Here is a 19,020-nt window from a genome sequence, read left to right as displayed (position 1 = left end):
AGTATTGTCAGACGACATACATTTCCTATGTCAAGCACTTTAAGATTATAAAACATCAACAATAACCGCGATGTTATGATCTAGCGATTCTGATTGCTGTCCACATGGTGGTGATATGTATATTAATTTTGGTAGGGGCCTTTATTTTATCACTGAAGAAGAATAACAACTTGGCCGTTCGCGTTGTTCAACCGCCATGTTTGTGCAAACAAAAGAAACACTTTCCGCACCTGTACAGTCGCTTAGACTCATGCATGGCTTGCACCTCGTGACAACCACAGAAGAACATCAAAATGTAATATAGGCAGTGTAAAGCTTTGGATTAGACGGCGGCTATCATAATGCCCTTGTAAGTATGCTGTCTGTTTTCAAACACGGTGATAAGAAATCGGAACCAATTAGGCCTAACGGTCACTTAGCCAGCTAGCGATAGTTAGCTACTTCTAGCTAGCGATTCGACCCATCGTTAAAATCTAATGGGTTAGTTGTATTAAGACTTGGTGATGTCAGTGCAGATGTCTATATTACGTTGCATTTATGCGTGTGAATTAGTCTTATTTTATGTAGTATGATCATTTCAAAAGTACCTAGGTTGGCTGTCTAGCTAGCTAGATAACACAGCTAGGGAACGTCATTGTAGGCCAGCTAGCTGGGTTATCTAGGTTAATTCTATCGAGCGACACCGATGTCGAAAAGTATCGGTAGTAAACATGTCAGTTCAAAAATCTGACGTCTGAGAAAAGTGATAGTTAATGCTTACATTGATTCAGTCATACTTGCAGGTAACAAGCTACAGGGATCACAGGAGTTAGCTATGCTAGCTAACTAGCAGACTAGCTATTATAATGGACATGAATATTGTTCAAGTGGTTGAAAATATCTTCAGGATCGCTTAAGTAACGTTAGATTAGCTAACCGTGGTCACCAAAAGGTCTGACATAGCCAGCCAGCTAACTGGTATATATAACTGAATTGTGGCCATCTGTACAGACGAAATATATGTAATCGATTCGTAATCGCCGTTTGTATTTTAGCTAACCTAGTTAGTTACATTTTGTTGTTAGCTAAAATTAACATTTCGCAAGTCTTTATTATTTTCATGCAGCTTCACAACATTTTCAACTTTGTCGCAATTGTCACCTCTATCATTTAAAGTTTCACTTTTTCACGGTCATGGATGATTTAGAAATATGAGCTTGTAGAGGAACCAAGTATATGTGAAATACCAGTACTTTTTATATATATAATATTGAATGTTTTATTAAATATTATAAAGATGGCAATATAGGTGGGTGGTGAGATATTTGATCAGACGAGTAGCATCCTTCTTTCAGCACAATCGCATTGTATTATAATTGTTACCTGTCTGACTTCCTGCATTCTCTTCCCCTCAGTCCAATTACGAATCAAGTGCAAACAGCCCCACAGACGCCAAGGCACTATGGGATAACATCTCCCATCAGCCTAGTCCTGCCGAAGGAGTCAGACCTGGTGCTAACTCAGAGACTGACCGAGGCACTGAAGCCTTTCGGGGTATTTGAGGAGGAGCTGGAACTGCAGCGGAGGCGAGTGCTGTTAATTTTCTCATAAGCCTGTGAGCAGTACATGAGTTAGCAGTTGAGTTAGAAAATTGTTTGAGAAGTTGAACGCTCTGTTATCTGTCTGCAGAATCCTGGTTTTGGGGAAACTGAATACACTGGTTAAGGAGTGGATCCGTGAGATCAGTGAATCCAAGGTATGATGTTACCTTCTGAGCAAAATATTTATTCCAACTTCAGGAAAGACAGTGAAGTAGAATTTGATCTCTCTCCTCTTTTCAGAATATACCAGCATCGTTGATGGACAATGTTGGTGGAAAAATATTTACATTTGGCTCGTACAGGTTAGGAGTACATACAAAAGGTAGGCAAAATTTGTACTTCACTGCACAACACAGCATGTGAGCAAAGTTGAGCAGATGGAAAAAGAATCATGCATATTTATCTCAAGAAGAGTAACAAAAGTTGCATCAGTTTTTGTTGGCCTGCTTTGAAGTTTTGAAACAAAGGAAAGTTTTAATAGACATTAGCTTAATGTGTCACAAGCCTCAGATTTCTGCTGGGTTTATTAGCTCCTACTCATTGTCTGAACTTCATGGCTAGACAACGATTTGATGCCTAGAAAACTGGTGTATGCTTGGCTGGACAATACATGCAGTGGCTCCTGTGTGCAATTACAGTGATATGGAATAGCTGCATCAGGGCATGCTCCAGTCAATGAGAATTTGGCTTGCTCTGCTCACATGAGCTATTTTGAAGCAACTGTTTTCCCCATTTTGTTTATTTAAAAAAAAAATAGCTAATAAAGTCGGTCTGTTGTGTAGTTTGATTGTGAACTGTGAACTGTGAACTTCAGCATGATAGTTGTATGGCTCCACGTCCAGGTGCGGATATAGATGCCCTCTGTGTCGCCCCTCGCCATGTGGAGAGGACTGACTTCTTCACCTCTTTCTATGAGAAATTAAAGGAGCAAGAGGAGGTCAAAGACTTGAGGGTATGCCATTTAGGAAATGTATGTCAACGTTAAGTTTATCCTCGGAATGGCAGACACAGAGTAATTCTGTGTTTCTTTGCTTCCTCTGATCTCTAGGCTGTGGAAGAGGCTTTTGTTCCTGTGATTAAGCTGTCCTTTGATGGAATTGAGGTACCTTTTTAGTTTGATTGAAATGGTTAAGTTGTCAGAATGTGAATGTGGGACAGAGGATCAAATGACAAATGTTTTATTTTTTGGACAGATTGACATATTGTTTGCCCGGCTGGCGCTGCAGACCATTCCAGAGAATTTAGACTTGCGAGATGATGGTTTACTGAAGAACTTGAACATCCATTGTATAAGGAGCCTGAATGGTAATTGAATTCTTTCTTTCTTTATTTTCCATCACATGTTGCTTTGAAAGGCAAGTGAAAGATTCCATGTGTGACCAGGTTTGTTCTGTGAGATGTATGGCTCATGAGTGATTTTGGGTTCAGGCTGCAGGGTGACTGACGAGATCCTTCATCTAGTACCCAACATTGAGAATTTCCGGCTTACTCTCCGAGCCATCAAACTGTGGGCCAAACGTGAGTCTTCCTTGTTAATATTTACCCACATTTACTCCCAATTTATTGCCTTTTCATTTAAAGCCTGTTTTATAAAGAGTTCTTATGTGGCAGTAACCGGGAGGAAGTAAAACTTAGTGAGGAACCTGCTGAGCTCTTAAAAGAGAGTTAAGCCATCAAAGCATACAGACCCTGTGCTGCTTATTGTCATGAATAGTTTGGCTTGAATGTTCTGCTTTTCTGTGAGAGCTTTCACTTCAGTAAACAAAATGCTGTTAGCAAAATAGCCATTGACTGTATGGAGGCTTAGGAGTGATTCCATAAAAACACAACTTTAAAAACACATTATTAGTACTTTATCAACACCACTTTGTACAGTTTGTTGTTAGATAATGTTACTGAGGGAGCCATTACTGTTTTTGCAACCATTTTGAAAAGAATATATTTATAAACACATATTTCCGTGTAGTGGTAATGAGACAATATATTTTCATTTTGTGTTACTTGGCTTGTGATTTCTTGGATTTTGCAGTGACTTCACCCACTAAGCTCGGGCTAAAACCCCCTTGTAGTGATGGGTGTTAGAAATCCAGCATAGTTCAGACCTTATTTAATCTGTGTGCCTAGAACAGTAGCAGAAAATAGAAATTTTAACCACACTCTTTCAAACAGACCATTGTGTCGGGTATTGTGTTGGGAAGCATCCAAGTATTCAAATTCTTTTTTTACTTTGTGTGAATTTTGGGAAAATCGAAACTAACCTGAATTCTGTTTCAGGCCATAACATTTATTCAAACATATTGGGTTTCCTGGGTGGTGTGTCTTGGGCCATGCTGGTGGCACGGACCTGCCAGCTCTACCCCAACGCTGTGGCTTCCACACTTGTGCACAAGTTTTTCCTGGTCTTCTCCAAGTGGTGAGTTCTCCTTACAGTTGTGTACAAACAAACAAAAAGTGCACAAACAAATGCCAGTGAACACACGTGGAATGTGATCCTGTCTTCCTTTTCGTTGTCATGTGTTGTTAGGGAGTGGCCCAATCCAGTCTTGTTGAAGCAACCAGAGGACTGTAACCTCAACCTGCCCGTCTGGGACCCAAGGGTACTACTGCTGCTCTGGAGTATAAATCTGTATACTCTGAGCCTGATCCTAATGGGATGCAAACGTGTCTGACTTTAATAAATGTTCTTTTTGCCTTTCTTACCCTTAAAATACTGCTTACATTTTGCCTCTGTATCACTTTGTATTAGTGGAGTGGTATGATAAAATAAATAAATAAATTCAGTGAAATGTCATTTGGTGCTCTTGGGTTTTTTGCAGGTAACTCCTAGTGACCGATATCACCTCATGCCCATCATCACACCAGCCTACCCTCAGCAGAACTCCACATACAATGTATCTGTGTCTACACGGAACATCATGGTCGAAGAGTTCAAACAGGGTCAGTCACATTTGGCAACACGCTTGTGGATTAATGCACTTCCTTACAATATGTGGCAGTACTAGAGAAGTATGTTTTATAATGCATTTATTTTAAAAATGTAAGAAAGAAAATTGTAGGGCTAACGGGTGTCTTGTAGTTCTTATCTTTTGACTCCTTTTGTTTTCAGGTCTTGCCATCACAGATGAAATATTGCAGAACAAAGCAGAATGGTCCAAACTATTTGAAGCTCCAAACTTCTTTCAGAAATACAAGTATGTATTGAGCTGCTTATCCTGTTGGACACACATGGTGAGATTCAACTATTTCAATAAAGATTTATTTTTCAAAATTGCACACACAGCCACTTCTACGTAGTATCTGCATAAACCTCAACTGCGTCATATGTTGCGTACTGACATTATTTGAGTATGAAAAAATAAAATTATTGATTAATTATGCTCACATTTTGAAATACTTTGAGCATAAAACAATGGGCTTGACATATCTAATAGCATTTTTGTGAATCCAAATGTCATGATTCTGGTTTAATATTAATAATTGTAGTGCCCACAATGTACCAATCTCGTCTTTGAAATCGTACTGTTTGTCTTTCCTAAGGTAGGTATTTAGAAAACGCAAACTGATTTTTAATGGTTTTTCTTGTGCCTTATATTTGTATACAATTCAAAAATAAAATGTTTTAGTTCACAATTTGTACAATGTATTTCTTGTTAGTCTGTGTTTTTATAATGTTTTCCCCCCTTTTTTCCTCCATAAACATTTAGTGTGCATGTTGTCATCTCATGATTAAAAAAAACATGAAGTTAACACATTTGGGTTTAATCATAGTTATGTTCAATGTATTGCTCTGCTTTTGAAGCACACAGTGTGTAGTGAACCACAGAAATCTGAACACCCATTCATTTAATCAGAACCTCTTTTACAAATCTCTTGTTGGAAGGGGAGAGAAAGCTGAAGGTCATAGTTGAAGCACTTCCTAGGTGATTTGATTTTCCTTGTGCATCATGTTTGTCTTTTTCTGTGTATTTTAATTAAGTGAACTAAAGATCTAGCAACTAATGGACTGTTATTACTGTTTTTATTAGATTTTATTTATTACTGTTATTTCTATTAAAATAAAACTGGAAGATGCTCCTCCATTTCCTAAAACTAAAATCTAGCAGTTTTATAATACTGAAAAATGAATTACTTATTTTGATTTTATCATTTGAAATATTCAACTGATTTTGTATAAATAAGCCCAGCATTCTTTAGCTGACAAATCAGTATCGCATATATGGTGCCATCAAACTGCAGATGACAATTTACCTGTGCCTTTAAAAAAGGAGTTCATGTACAGCACAATAAATTCACTTCTTGTGCTAGTTCTGTAAATTAGACAAGATTGATACATTTTTGCGGGGTGTTTTTTACTCCCATATAAACCGCCCTTGTTACCATGGCCTTTTTGGACCAGTGTGATGAAAGAGCTAAAGCATCTTCCTGCGATGAACATAAGTGAAGTGTCAAAAGCACATTGGTGACTAGCTTTACTAGTTCTTGTTGTGTAGTGATATTCAGCCTAGCCGCCTTTAGCAGTAACTTTAGAGGTTCCTTTAGTGGGGGGGCCGTGGCAAGGACAGAATGGTTTTCAGGCAAATGTTTCCTTATTTTGTTTTCCTTTTCTTTCTACAGGGTACGTAACGTGAAAATAAATGTACGTTTGAACTGGTGTAGTGCTTTTTATTTCTTTTTCCCTTTTTTTTTTTTTTTTTTTTTTTGGTAAAATAGAATGATGAGCCCTTCTCTCATACTTAATATTCAAAGTTTGTGTTACTTCAAATTCAGTACCTCCTTATTTCTTTGTGCATGTTTAGCCGTATGCTAGTGCAGGGTATGCTCGCTGCTTTATTTAGTAACAATATTGTAGAGGAATTTTGTAAACTTTGTCTTGGGGAAGCTTATATTTATGGTGTAGAACTATGTTTTTAGAGCTGGGTTCACATTTTCGTGTGTTTTGGCCGCGTAGATTAGACCTAGCTGTTTTGATTCAGTGCTTGCTACTGGGTTCCGCTGTGCTCCCAGAGTGGGCCTGAGTTTAGGTCTGGTTGGCCCTGAGGCGCATTGCTTTCCCTGAGCTTAGGTGAACGGCTTCTGCTAAAAGGATGTAATGGCATTGTTCTGTCTTTTATGTTCCAAGGCATTATATTGTGTTGCTAGCAAGTGCGTCCACTGAGAAGCAGCACCTGGAGTGGTGAGTACTGCCCTTTCGGCCCCAGTCACATGATTGGTGTGAAGAGCCCTTTTTGCTTTGCTAACATTGGTTACCAAGTTTGTCTGTCTGCCTGTTGATATGTAAGATGTTTTAGGTGACTTCATGTGGGATATTTCCAACAGGATTGGCCTCGTTGAGTCCAAGATCAGAATCTTGGTGGGGAACTTGGAGAAAAATGAGTTCATCACACTTGCCCATGTGAATCCTCAGTCTTTCCCAGGACCAAAGGAAGGCAATGATAAGTGAGTATAAGCGTTCATTTCTCCAGTTGAACCTTCATTCAGGTAGTTGGCTACAAATGATTTTCAGATGATTCAGTTAAGTACGAACGTTTGTCACTCAGAGAACCAGGTAATGCCACTTGAAAAATAACATTTTAACTGAAGGTCATTAAAATGCCACCCCCCCCCCACCCCCTGAGAGTGTGACATAACATTACCCTTATCAATGTTTATCAAAAACAGGGAGGAATTCAGCACAATGTGGGTTATTGGCATTGACTTCAAGAAAATGGAAGGGTCTGAACATCTTAATGTGGACTTGACATTTGATATCCAGTCCTTTACAGACACGGGTAGGAAATTTCAATACTGTTCATTACTTCACTTTGGCTCTCCTGTGTGGGCAATTTCTTTTTTAATGTCCATGTATTCTAAATAAGTCGCGTGTTTTCTAAGGTTCCTTACAGGAGTTAGGCAAGGTTGATGCTGACGTAAACTAATTTTCAGGCAGAGCTTTTCTCAGTAAATGTATTTTTAAACCTCAGAAAGGAATCTATCAGCAAAGAGTTCCCATTTGAAAGTTGTTCCTGGTTAGTTAAACAGAAGGTGGGAGGCAGTTCCCAGTAGTGTTTTGGTGCAGTGGTCGATGGTTTCTGGGCAACCCCCAGGTCTGCCTGCTTTAACCCTGATGCCCCCCCCCCCCCCGGGTTCTGTCTGAGTGCAGTGTACCGGCAAGCCATCAGTAGCAAGATGTTTGAGCCTGACATGAAAATAACAGCCATGCACGTGAAGAGGAGGCAGCTTCACCAGCTCCTGCCAGACCTGGTCATCCTGAAAAGACGAAAGGCAAGCGCACCTTTCGCCTTCAGCCTCTCCTTGCACGCGGCTCGCCATCTGTTGTAGGCGCACGCGGTGGGGGGTGTTTGCTTGACCTCCTTCCGCGGTGCGGCTTTGACCGTGTCGAACTGTTTAAACCACCCCCCAACCCCTCGTCCAACAGCACTCCACGGACGGCCTGCGGATGATGAATGAGAGCAGCGTGGATCTGGCCCTGGACAGCGACAACAGCATGTCTCTGCCCTCCCCCACCAGCACGGCGCCGTCCTCCTCCTGCCTCGTTGCTGCCAAGAGTGTGCGCTCTGCCAGTCCCCACGGGTGAGCCCCATCACACCCTCACCATATACCTACCACTCGTGAATGTCCGAGATTTCTTTTGGTTGGCTCGTATTTGCCTTTAAGGGGAATTGCTGGATATGTTTTTTTTTTTCTCTAGTTTATAATAACTTTCTCTTCTAACTCCTCTTGTCCTCGCTACCATACGCACAGCTCCATAGGGATCACTGCCATTTCGGAATCACAAATTAAAACGGACCTTCCGGGAGGCGCGCCTGCAGTTGGAGGTAGGTGTGCACGCGCCCCGAGGTGTATGCTGTCATTCCTAAGACTGGCGTTTACCCCAGCGCTTTAGCATAAAGCTTTGTTCCTCTGTTGCGCTGTCCCTTCTAGAAACCAAACCCCCCGGGGCCGTGGGTGCCAGCAGCAGCCCGGCTCCCATGGGCCCCCCTACGGGCAAGAGACCGGGCTCGCCTCTCCTCTCCGACAAGGACAAGAAGCTCAAGGTGGAGCCGGTGAGGCGACAGTTTCCTCCTCGCTAGGCCTCTTCCCCGTGACCCTTACGCCTTCTTTTATCGCACGTCTCGCATACATTCACTAAACGTCTGTCGATGTGAATCAGTGGCCTCGTACAGTGGTGGAATTTGTAGCCAGAAGCATAAGGGTTTTTTTTTTTTGTCTGTGAAAGTGAATCGATGTAAATGCAGTGGACTTGTTCTTTTCCTGAAGGAGTCTACCTCAGAGGCCAAAGGCAGAGAGCACAGGGACAGTCAGCCTGCTGTGGAGGCTGAGGTACACATTTCAGCTGTTAACACGTGTGCATCCTGCTCGTTGTACGCAGTGCTTCAGTTCTAAAAGCAGCGCTGTTCATTTGCACTAGGTAGGAGATCCGACCCCTTTAGAAGGAGAGACCGGGATGACAGTAAGTGCAGAAATGGCTTTTTGTTCCCCTCAAACAGGCTTGTATGGAGGTTTGATATATGACCTTTGATGGATTATATTCTTGATTTAAAAGTTTGGGTGTTTGTGATTTTTATTTATGTATATATTGTATGCAGATAATTTAAAAAAAATTATTTTATTCCTCATGTACAGGAGTTGGACATGGAAAAGAATATTCCTCCAGCTCAGGTGGAGTATAATTACACATGAAGCTTTGCAGTGATGTTCTATAGGTTTGGTCCATCATCAGCTGATCCTGACTATTGTATTTAATAGAGAATTCCAAGTGCGGATCTGTCTGATGTCCCTCTCCTCCCTGCCAATCCCATTCCTGTGGTGAAAAACTCCATAAAACTCCGGCTAAGCAGGTAGTCAGTCAGCTCCTCGGCCTCTTTCACAGCGGCCCGATGGGAGACCCAACAGTGGCACCCGCCCCGTGCAGAGTGACAGACGGCCTCGGGCGCAACGTGTACCCGAGAGCCCCACATGCAGTGCTCCGCTCTGTCCACAAGAGGGCAGCGCTGCTCTTCCGTAAACTCCCTGATGGTTGTCGCCCAACTCCTTTCCTCCACGGAGAAAACAATGATGCATAAATATGATGTCATGCCCTCACAGCCTCCTTGTAACAACTAAACGTGTGTTTGTGTGAGCACGTTGACATAACGCTTGTATATTCCCATAGTCCTATCTTCCTGTTTGTTCTCAGACACCGGTAACATTTCCTCTACATAAGTACAATTTTTTTTGTGATTCTGTAATAATGTGGCATATTCTCTAGACTGCAGTAGGTTGATTGGGAGTCAGTCCACTGTATATGAATCTTATTTGGAGATCAGGTTTAAAAAGGTGCTCAGATAATGAAGCTACATCAGGTTAGTCAGTACTAATGAAAATAGTTGTTTTTAATAGAAAACAAAGATGGAATGAATGAGAAGGTCTGACCAAATTAATCTCTGATTTAGAGATTATTCTAGTCTAAACATCTCTGCTGTTTTGCATTGATATCATCAAGTGGTATGTGTACCATTGGGGTGGAATGGGTAGTATTTTCCTATCGAGCTTGATTCCTGCTCGCATTGTCTCGTTTTATCTCATTGAAATATATTATTTAAAAAAAGAGAAAAATGCATTTATTTGCTTCAAACCTTTCCTTTAGTGCCAGGATTTTTCTCTTTCTTTCTTTTTTATTTTATTACCAACCTGGAATTAGTGATGCATATTTAAATGCATATTGACCTGGCATTAGTAGTACATTAACCCAAGCATATGCTGTCATAAGCTTTTGGATATGATGAGGAAATCAAAGCTGTAGTACATGAAGTTTGTAATTAATGGTAGCTATTGAGGCAGAAGAATGATTTAGTTGATTCTTGAAACGTGCACGGGCTTTTCTTATTCAGTAATTTTGCTTATGTTAAGAGATTTGTTGGTCTTACTTACATGTATGAAATCACGTGGAGGTACAGTACTGTTGTCTCAAGAAAGGTGTTGTTCTATATATTTCACCTCTTCAGTGAAAAACCTCCTTTGGTTTCAGTATTCTCAGTTCAACTTTACATAGGCTTATTTGTAAGAACAAGCTATTGTACTTTTTTCACAAATAAAGGTCTACAAAGTTGCAATGAAACGCTGTGGTGAATGCTTTGTGTAATACCTAAAATTGGATCGAGAACAAACGCGCTTGAGGTGTCTGAGGTAATGCGAATCTCAGCTATGGCTCTTCACACATCTGCTGATTTCTGTAATCCACAAGCGCCTCACTTCATTTTCCTACTGTTAAAGTCACAGTATTGTACACTGTGTTAAATGGACTATTTTCCAATTTTCTTTATAACAGTCATTATCATTTTCATCTAATAATTTGCTATAATATTAATTCATGCTGTACTCTTCATCTGCCAAAATACTTCAACAGTCTTGGACCTTTTGTGTCCAATAAGGCTTAAGTGGAGCATTTAGGAGAGACTTATTTTGCTTGGCCTTGCCGCGATCGATAGAATAACTAGAATAACCTTCATCCCAAGCATCCACCTAAACTATGTGGATTTCCTCCACCCCCTGCCAGCCACACACTGCTTACAGGGTCCTGAGCTGTCATCTCCGTCACGGAGCATGGGTATGGTCCTGGAACTGGAACTTTGGAGTTGTCAACAAAAGCTACAGCGGTTATCCTGTACCTTTTAACCACTGTGTTTTTAGAAGAGCGCTTTCGGTTCATAGACATGATATGATTGTATACTTAAGGTGTGGCCAAGTTTGCTGCTCTCTTGTATACTTCTCTAGTGTCAGTGCAAATATTTAGTGCTGAAAACTTATGCTCGCTTCTCATTGGTCAATAAGCATCTCTAAAATACAAGCCGTTTTCTCTCACCTTCTCGTGCCACTACAGTATTGATTGGTTTTTATGACTTTACAAGGCCCCCTTCACTGCCCAAGCTGAAGCGTAGCTCTATTCATACAGCACGTCGGTCAGCAAATAATCTTAGACAAAGGAGCTGTCATTGTTGATTCCCATCTTTAGTGTTGAAATTCTTTTGGGGTATCTGTTAAAGGAAATCATATTTTGTTGCTAAGTGCTGCTTTTATAGAACATTACTAGGTTGTTTCTCTAAAAATGACTGATTCTGTTGTGCTTCTCTGTCTTATGCCTAAAGTGGTTTGTGAAAAGGCAGCCCAATTACAAAGCATTTTTTTTTTTTTTTTTTTACAAATAAATGCATAACTAGCAAAAGAAATACTCTTTTGATAGTTATGTATTTATTTGTAAAAAAAAAAAATAATAATAAAAAAAAAATTTGGGCTGCCTTTTCACAAACTGAACTGAACAGAATCTAAATAATTACATTAAGCTACAAAGTACTTAGTATTGTTTTGTTGTTGCTGTTTTTACTGATAGGTTTCTAAACGAGACAACCACTTCATCTACTTTGGGTATGCTGACTGTCAGTCCAGAGATATCTAGAAATAATTTTAAAATCGCATTTTCTTAGGTAGATGTACAGTAGTTTCTGTACCCTTTGCTAAGGGAGCCTTGTTACCCAATAGCGAGTTTTATAAGACTGATGCTATCCTTTTCTGCTAACCCTCTAACCCAGCACAGCCTGGGAGAGGGCGTGCCTGGGTAGCGCACAAACCAGCCAGTCACCCCACTGAGCACCCATCTGCGGGGCTGTTAGCAACAAGACAGATAGCACATCCTTAGGACATGTTAGGTGTCGAATTGAGGGACTGATCCACTCAGCTTCCTTGGTGGAAGGCCAGCAGTGCTGTCAGAAGCCTGGCCAATGACAACAGTCATGTCTGTGCTTACAAAGTCTCTTTTTTATCTTAATGTGGTGTCACCGACATTAACTTTGCTCTGTATCAAGCCCTTGGAAATTGGTTTTCAGGGTTTGTAATAAGCTCATGGACAGGTCCTATTGTCTAAAGCTGATTTCTAGTCTCTTCCACTTTCTTCTTCTGAACAGTTGCTATGAGATCTCGCAGCTTCTTTCTTGACTGTCCTCTTTATACCTGTTTTTGTTCACTGTGTCTGTCTACAAAGTTCCTGTTTTCTCTCTACCACTGACAGCCCCAAACAGGTGATAAAAGAGGAAGCTTCACGTTAATGAAGTGCTTGACACTAAACCATTGGTGTGTTCAAAGAGCAGTGTCGTGTTTCTGAAATGAAAGGGCTTTCTCTTTCCTCATCCGGATCAAAAATTCCAGAGTGTTAGAAAATACATCGCACAGAGGGATCGACTAAGGCTGCTAATGAGAGCAAAGCATCATGGGTGGAAAAGGGGATTATTGCATCATATAGCTGGTGAGACCAAGGATAGGACAACTTTTTCCAGATATATATTTTTTTTGTTTCCTCTGAATATTTGTGATGTGCCATATACATCAAGAGCGGCCTTGAATATGTGTAAGTGGTCAGCATTGTATACACTTGTGGACCAAAATGACCCAAAATAACAAGGTCCTGTGTCACATTGTGAATATGGGTAGTCTGCTCAAACAAATCAATGTGTAAGTAGCCTTGGGAGTGCATAAGTACAAAGTCTACACAAGGGTACTTGAATGTCTCCAAAGTGAAATGTGAAATGCTGATAGTCCTCTGAAGTTATTAAACTCAGCCCGATGAGCACCAAATGAAATATGGCCTGCAGCAAACGACTGTCTGATAAACCAGATTAATGGGTTAACTCGAACATTTTAACAATAGCAATTAACTGTGGCTAAATTACAGTAATATACATTTTTGTCAGGCTAATAGACCTTCATAAAAATAGAATATTTATTTAAACATTTTAAAGCTAAAATACAGTAATAGGTTATTTGGACTGTATGCTAAAGCAGTAGTGTTTAGTGTGTCTTTCCATTCGCATTGTCTCTGTGGCTTTACTACAGTGAGTTATATAACTTTATTTATAGCATACATTTTCATCTTTATCTGATCTATTGCATAAGTAACGTTAGGATATCTGCCACAGAAAGTTGCTTTGTGCTTTGTCACAAAGTAAAAGATTCTATTTCCTGATGTAATCTGAAGCAGCTTTGTTGATAGCTGTCTCTAGACGTATATATGGAAACACACTCAGATGTACAACTCCACTGACTACAAATGTCTCGAAACAATAAAACCTTACATCCATACCTAATGTGAATGTGGCCTCTGTATTTGAATATTCCTGAATATTGGGACTGTGAGTGGCAATACATTGCTCCTGATAAGAGCTAGGTACAGTTTTATTCCTAGTTTTAGTCATTGCCAATAGCCAACACCTAGTAATTTGTTAATATTCACTGAAAATACCATGCAAATTGTCCTTTCTTAGATCCTGAGAGACCAAACACTGAAATAAGAATATCTCACATCCTTAGAACTCCCTGAAACATACTGTTTGACTCATTTATTAGGCACACACAGCTTCATGAGCGAGTATGTAATTGGACCTCTTGACACAGTTTCAGTCTGGCCAGAAAATCCTGTCACTAACAATTGACGAGCTGTGCATAGTAACGCACGGGTCCCTTTACCATTGGTGTCTCTCGACACTTTACTGTAGCACTGTAGGAGTTCACTTCACTTTAGTCAGAGGAACCCATGGTGTCTACGTTTAGCCCAGATGATGCCACGGCAGAGCGGATGCTCACACCCACGCCGTCCCCATCCTGTGCCCTGTTGCTCCGCTCCCTGCTCCGAGTCCCATGGTCACACTCTCTCCACCACTCTCGCATGATAATTAATGCCTCAGTATGCAAATGAGAACAGCTGCCAAACTGCTGCATGTTTTCTCCCCTCCTTCTCTCCAGGGTGTTTGTCAGCAGTGCATTGAGGCTTTAAGCCGGATGATGAAATGCACCGAACGGTCACTCTTCAGGTCTTAGAAGCCGTAACAGGATGAGTATTATTGGGTCACCAGGCCTTGGACCTTCGTGGGGTGCCTGATCCCCACGAAGAACGGTGCGACTCAGCAGGGGCTGTGCCTCGGTTTAACCCCTCTGGTTACCCACAAACGATCCAAATGCTGTGTACTACCAAGTAAACCCCAGACGAGGCAGAGGCCTGATTTGTCTTGTGCTCTGTTGACAGTGGAAATAACTGGGTCTGCACGCTGTGGACACCTCAGTGGTTCCGAATGCATAGTTGATTAACCAGCCACTTCCACATGGAAACGGAGGAGCCACTCCGAAGCCAGCCGTGCGTTCAGCCCTTCCGCTGAGGTCAGTTGCACTGAGGCGAGAGACAGAAGTGTCTCGCTATTTCAAATTTCTCTTTGTGGATAATAATGGTTAATAACAGCCCTTTCAGTGTCATATTTGACATGACCAGTCATTGCAGTAATTACAATCATTACAGTCCAAAAGATGTCAAGTTATCCCTCTTAAACATAGACTGCTCAAGAAAATCAATTATTCAATCAAGAGGGCCCCCCTCCTTCATTGCATTCAGTGAGGTGAATGAAGTTGGTTCACTTAATTTTAGGGGCCAGGGTGAATGTGCCACTGTGCAGACCCTTAATTTCAGAGCTTTCCAATGCTCAGTTTCTGTTCAGTGGAATGTTGAGTTAATTGTGTCAATTGAGGAAGGCAGAGCAGATTTGAGCACTATTTTTATGAGTTAGAAGGACAATCAGACAGGTTACACTTGTGTAGCTCTTTTCTCTCTCTCTCTCTCTCTCTCTCTCTCTCTGCTCCCCATGACCAGTGGGATTGTCAGGATGTAATTTAAGAGCATGGGCACAAAGACCAAATGCCAAGTAGACAATAAGGATGGGCGATGCGTTCAGATTTAAATGTACCAGCTCCTGCTCCAGACAAGGTGTGTAATTAAGATCACTGGTATAAAAAGGAGAGTCCAAAAAAAAAAATAAAAAAAATAATAATTGCACTGTACTTTAAATACAGCAAGTAGACCAGCCATCATCCCCCAAGAAAAATTAAGAACCATGGAGATTTAGCTGATAATTGCAAATTGTTTGAATAGCTAAAAAGTTTGTGATTTATATTTGGATCAGATGGAAATTAAGTTACAGACACCATATGCTGTAAATGAACATTTTCGGGGTTTTTTTTTCTGTTGATTCATACCGTCTCCTATATTAATTATAGTTACGATGGTCCTCATATAAACTTGAGAACCTACCAGTATCATTACATGTAGTTGTAGACCCTTTGCAGAACTGGTTCACTCCAGAAAAAAGAAAGTGATTTTGACTATCTGCATGTTTCTCAAATGTTCCTAGCAGGACACATAACAGCTATAGAATGCCCTGTGCATTGTATATGTTGTCATTACAAATACACTAGTCAGGAGCTAATTGAATATTATGTTCAGGAAAAATGAACTGTGATGAAAGGTTGTCATGGCAACATTAGACTGACATTACAACTTGACAGTTCTCTTGTCTTTCGAGTTAGTGTACTAGGAGTATGCATTCCCAAAACAATGAAAATAATATATTTTCAAAGTGTCTAACTCTATAGAAGTGTCTGAAAATGCAAAAAATAAAACCAAAAAAACCCCCCCAAAAAAACGTGTCTGTGATCGTCTTCCCGAGTCGTGACCCTACCTGCGGGAGTGAACAGGGGGGAAAGGCCTGTTTTGAAATATCGTACATATCTTCATGAAGAATATCAAGTGTGGTGTTTCTGCTCCAGCCATGCAGAGTGGCTCACTGCTCCACCATGCTCCCAGCCCTTTTCCGTTTAATTAGATTTGTAAAAACAATTTTTGGAGAGCTTCATTCTGTAAAAGCTCTCAGGGGTTAAAATCAGCTGAGCGCTTCCTTTCAGCTTCTTTTCAGCAACGGAGCATAAATTATTTAAAATTGTGCGACCTTTTATCTCACCCCCTTTGAAGGCAGCAAATTAAAAATGTAAATGGGCTCCCTAATTAATATGCAAATGCATTCATTCCCAGTTAACAATTAGCAATTAAACCTGCACTGTCTGGAAAGAGCACCAGACAAAATTAGCAACTTATTTTTGCCTTATAGAAACCTGACACAGAAATGTTTTGTTGAACAAGGTGACTTTTACAGGGTAGGGATCATGCTTTAGTGAAAAACAACAGCAGGAAGGACAGGCCCAGACCATGGCCCAAACACTTGGAAATGGCTAAGCAGGACACAGATTTTTTACAGTATTTATTGTGATGTGCAGTAGGGAAAAGGGAGGCCATATGTTTATGGAGAAGACGTAATGATGTTAGGACGTGGCTCATCCAAGGTTACGTGCTTAAGATCATCCGCTCTCTAGTGGGCCACTCAGCTGATGATTGGTGGAATTAAAACATGCAAGCAGCATTGAGGCTTTAAGTGCTTGGCCCCATAACTAAAAATAATACTAGAAGAAGAATTAGTGTGGGGGCGGAGCATTTCATTAATTTGCGGATTAACGATGTGCACTAGCAGTAGCTTGTTATTAAAGTGCTATTTCTGAATTACAACTTTGAGAGCAGAGCCCTTGGGATGAGCATGTTTAGTCAGCGTTCTCTGGTTAAGCAACTGAGCCTTTCTGGGTGTGTGTGTGTGTGTGTGTGTGTGTGTGTGTGTGTGTGTTTGTGTGTGTGTGTGTGTGTGTGTGTGTGTGTGTGTATGTATCACATTGCTGTTTCCTCTAGTGGATACAAGATGTATATGCCCATCCTGATTCTGTTCATCTGCATTCTACATATGTCATCACATTACAGAACTAGAACACATACCATGGAAAAACTTTAGTGTAATGTTTTTTTACATTTTTTTTTTTTACATTTTTAATGCACTGATTAATGTCATTTTATTTTTAATGTGCTCATTAATATCATTTACAGCCTTCATCATTTGCATTTAACAAATTATGGTTATTTGAAAGTGTCTGATAACACGTGTTGTACATGTGTAATTACGGGGTTATAACTGGTACGTTAAAAATAACATTTATACCAATACTATTTTTAAAAGCAGCCAAACACAAAAACATTTGTAAAACCACTGAGGTGAATACATGTAAATATCATATACTTCTTATAACTCACTGAATACCATTCACAGATGAAAATGAATCCTTTCAGTAGTTCTACTGGTTTCCGCAACTAAAGCTCATTAATGTTTAGATGTTACAGCTGTATAGACAAAGTTGAAGGACTTCACATCAAAACCATTACATTCTTCTGTATGGATACCAGGATGGTTGGATAGTTAAAGATTCTCTGATCTTTTGACCACTGAATATGGCACTTCCATACAAAGGTTTGTGTTTGTACATTCAGTATCTTTCCAGTCCAGTGGGAGATTCAGAATAAGATGAACTGTGACGTTTCTGCTCATAATTAGCACAGACCTTTAGATTAGAAGCAGCGTTCATTAACACTTTGCTAATTGCTACTCTCTGCTTAAAAAGTTTTCACTTCGTGTTTTCTTTCTTCTCTTCCCTTCATTCTTGGAGGAAGGAGGAGGTGAAAATGAGCATCTCAGTCTTTTACAGGAAACTGTAGCACTTGTCTGAGACTCCCACTGTGCCAATATGTTGATTCAATTCAACTGACACCCAGCGCAGAGGCTCTCCTGTCAGTTCCAGTGACTAACCCTCCATCAATCTGTTCATTTGTTCATTCAGCACAAATGAACTCACATGTGTCTGCCTTGACAGATGTTACAAGTACCCGGTGCTAGTGCTGCCCACTGTTGGGGTTTCCCCACCCTGAACTTTAGGAGTAGAGAGAGCTCACATATCATCTGCTAAATTCATAGCCAGCCAGAACACAGAAGAACAATGCAGCCAGATCTCTGCTCTTACACGGTGGTACTGTGGCCAGGTCACATCCACTAGGTGGGTTACACCCTTATGTCGTTTGGCTGCTTGTCTTTACTGATGTTGCTGGTGTAAATTACGGGCTGCTGATGACAGAGAACTAAGCACCCAGACACCGCCCCCCAGTGCCCATTTAATACCCTCCAACCAATGCAGTCTCATGCTTAAAAAAGTGCTGAAAATGCAAAAAAGAAATGCAACGTAAAGCAATTTTAGAAATTTTTTTTTATTTGTTCATGTTGTTTGCCAGTTACTACACATATGTAGTAAAAACAGCATTCTGCCTGCACTCTCTGTATCTTTCATTAAATTGGAAACTGTGCATTGCAGTAAATTAAATTGTAAACAAATTGTAAATTTATGTTAAATTTGAATCTAAAGCTTATTATGTGTTTTTTTTTGGGCCTGTTCATAAGCTTTAGAATGCAAGCTTATCTCTGGCCTATTCCCAGATCATATCTCCATGACTGTCATTGACACAGGCCGGAAACTGCGTCTTTGACTCGCTTCCCCCTTCTCACCTAAGATGGTGAGCCTGACATGCACACGCAAAACAGTGACTCAGTGCATTACACAGAGATGAGCTTAGCACAGAGGTGATATAAAAATGATAATTGGGTGCCCTCTCTAAGGAATCCTGTTCAGTGTCTCTGCAATGATAGTCAACCTCATGAACATCCTGTCAAAT

The 19,020-nt window shown here is 40.6% G+C and overlaps 1 protein-coding gene across 1 annotated transcript; it reads left to right on the top strand.

Moving 5' to 3' along the window:
• The first annotated feature begins 170 nt into the window (after positions 1-170).
• papola (poly(A) polymerase alpha) lies at positions 171-10,677 on the top strand. The gene is made up of 23 exons (XM_026998471.2): positions 171-349; positions 1,395-1,565; positions 1,669-1,735; positions 1,821-1,902; positions 2,423-2,532; positions 2,629-2,682; positions 2,774-2,885; positions 3,009-3,098; positions 3,855-3,993; positions 4,105-4,177; positions 4,397-4,517; positions 4,687-4,771; positions 6,700-6,753; positions 6,897-7,016; positions 7,239-7,348; positions 7,720-7,841; positions 7,996-8,150; positions 8,322-8,395; positions 8,502-8,623; positions 8,838-8,900; positions 8,989-9,030; positions 9,204-9,239; positions 9,327-10,677. The coding sequence occupies exons 1-23, from the start codon at positions 342-344 to the stop codon at positions 9,420-9,422; spliced, it is 2,106 nt and encodes a 701-aa protein (XP_026854272.2). The 5' UTR covers positions 171-341; the 3' UTR covers positions 9,423-10,677.
• The last annotated feature ends 8,343 nt before the right edge of the window (positions 10,678-19,020 follow it).

The sequence above is a fragment of the Electrophorus electricus genome, chromosome 3 (genome assembly GCF_013358815.1).
Source record: "Electrophorus electricus isolate fEleEle1 chromosome 3, fEleEle1.pri, whole genome shotgun sequence".
In the NCBI taxonomy this organism is placed as follows: Eukaryota; Metazoa; Chordata; class Actinopteri; order Gymnotiformes; family Gymnotidae; genus Electrophorus; species Electrophorus electricus.
This window is presented reverse-complemented; position numbering and strand designations above follow the sequence as displayed.